At 48.2% G+C, this 2,269-nt stretch overlaps 1 protein-coding gene across 2 annotated transcripts in view; it reads right to left on the bottom strand.

The window, feature by feature from the left end:
* Nucleotides 1-2,269, bottom strand: part of YPEL2 (yippee like 2) — a 65,289-nt gene that overhangs the window by 39,571 nt on the left and 23,449 nt on the right. The window contains exons 2-3 of one of the 2 annotated variants that reach the window (XM_023516624.1): nucleotides 1,819-1,912; nucleotides 1,404-1,717 (exon numbers count right to left, since the gene is read on the bottom strand). In XM_023516624.1, coding sequence (XP_023372392.1) covers nucleotides 1,404-1,520 — 117 coding nt within the window. In that variant the 5' untranslated portion in view covers nucleotides 1,521-1,717; nucleotides 1,819-1,912. The remainder of the gene's footprint in view (nucleotides 1-1,403; nucleotides 1,718-1,818; nucleotides 1,913-2,269) is intronic. The other variant, XM_003795587.3, reaches the window with a different exon arrangement.

Here is a 2,269-nt window from a genome sequence, read left to right as displayed (position 1 = left end):
AAAAAAAAACAAAAACAAAAACAGAATTTGTATTCCCCTCCAAGTTTGCAGGCTCACTTCCAATGCCCAGGGGACTGACCCCTCTCTTCCCTCACTGACACAGCCTCCCCACAGCCAAACTTCCAGACTTAAGGGGTTCTCCAAAATTCAAACAGAGTCTGAGACAAGATAGATTAGTTGAAAGAGAAGAAAGCTAAAGGCTGACTGAAACATAAGCAGCATAAAAGAGAGCAATGAGCAGAAACTCAGAGGAGAATAAGTGGGGCAGAGGACAAGGCTCGAGGCTTTAGGCTCGGTGACCCTGGACACTAGAATAGGAGGCATGATTTGCACGTCCCCTCTTCCACAGACTTGGTTGTCTGGGCAGCCTTCTCCACTTCCTATGTCAAATCAGCCTGCTGGAAAAAACTGTTCTGTAATTGCAGGCTGGATCCTTTGCCCTTCTCGGGCTGGGGCGATCAAACCAGAGACAAGAAAGCAATGCCACCTTTTCCCAGCAGCTCTTATATATAGATCTGGAACACTGATTTTTTTAAAAAAATTAATTTGGGTCTGCATAAAGGTTTATTGTTTTTACTGTAGTGGTATGAAGACCATTCTCAGTAAAGATGCTTTTTAAGGGAAAAGTCTCCCATGATCTCTTTATCATGCAGCCTAGTAAAACCTGTTTCTCCTTCTCTGGGAATTTAGGGCCAGCAGCGGGGTAAGTTCCCCTGAGAATGCTGCCTAAAGGATCCGGTTCCTGGATTGCACAACAGGGATACTGGGTTTATTTATTCATTAATAACCTACCCAACTCCAACGTTAGGGAGCAGCTGCCAAAGATCTTCAGGAAAAGTAGGATTCCTTTCTCTTTCCTGATTATGACCAAATTTCACACCATATTACCTCATGTATATGAGACCCCCGTGGGCCAGTGGGTCAACTCTTTTACTTTTGGTCCTCACCAAAACAACTCATTTCAGTACTTCCACAGCGTCACAGCCTTCCCAGGGCCCATTTCATTTCAGCTAAGGAACCCTTCTTAAAAGACTTAGAATTCATTAGAATTTTCTTAGAATTCATTTTCACAGTGTCCAACTGCCAACCTAAACCCAGCAGAGAATGAGGTTCCAATCAATGATCTGCCCGGCCCCTCTCTGGCTTCCAAGCTGCTAGCCCCCTAAAACTCTCCAAGAAGGATGATATCTAATTTCCAAAATAGCTAACTACACTACTATCCTGTCCCTCCAACTCAGAATTATTTCTCAGTTGAGTGTGACAGTCATGCAGGTCAGCCTCCCTGTGAAAAAGGAGTACAAATACCCTGGTCTCCTGGGGGGAGTTTGTACACCTCTGCAACCTTAGAAGCAGTAAGCACCCTCCCCGAGGGGAGGCAAGGAAGGCCTGCAGGAAAGATGTACCTTGGAAATTAGTTCATCGTGATTGGCCAAATGAGCTCTGCAGTGAATGCAGCTATAGGTTCGGTGGCAGGAGGGCAGGTATGCCTGGAAAGTCTTGGATCTTGTCATCTTCACCATTGGCGCCGCTGATCGTGGGGTGAACTCTGGGGCAGCCCACGAGGCACTCCCACAGGACGGGTCGCACGGGAAACACCGGAAGACACAGGTAAAGGCCGTGGTTTGGCAGGGGGTGGGTGTGGGGCGGGCTCCACACACTGGTGATGTCTTCAGAGGAAGGACCCTCAAGCAGAGGTCTAGGGCTGGTTCTCAGCAGCCTGCAACATCAAGATTAGGAGAGTACCATTAGCTGATCAAGTGGGGCTTCCTATAGAACAAGTAGGGTCTAAGTGCCACCCAGACAGAGAGCAACACTTACAGGATAAAATGATCCCCTTCTGTTTGTTGTGCAATGCCCAAGATGATCAATGAATGAGAAAGAAACCACTAGAGACTCCAGTCTTGCTGCTTTTCTAGAGTGGGAGGTCAAGAACTAGACTGCATCTCTCAAAATAGCTGTGCACTGTGGCAGGCACCTATAGTCCCAGCCACTTGGGAGGCTGATGTAAGGATTACTTGAGCCCAAGAGTTTGAGGTTGCTGTGAGCTATGATGCCAGGACACTCTACCCAGAGTGACAAAGTGAGACTCTGTCTCAAAAAAAGGCTCAGGCTTGGCGCCTGTGACTCAAGTGGCCAAAGCGCCAGCCACATGCACCTCAGGTGGCAGGTTCGAATCCAGCTCGGGCCTGCCAAAACAACAATGACAGCTGCAACCAAAAAATAGCCGGGTGTTGTGGCGGGCGCCTGTGGTCCCAGCTACTTGGGAGGC

Source organism: Otolemur garnettii, unplaced genomic scaffold (assembly GCF_000181295.1).
Source record: "Otolemur garnettii isolate 467f Iridium unplaced genomic scaffold, OtoGar3 scaffold00094, whole genome shotgun sequence".
NCBI lineage: Eukaryota > Metazoa > Chordata > Mammalia > Primates > Galagidae > Otolemur > Otolemur garnettii.
Note: the sequence above shows the minus strand (reverse complement) of the source record. Positions and strands in the feature narration are given on the sequence as shown.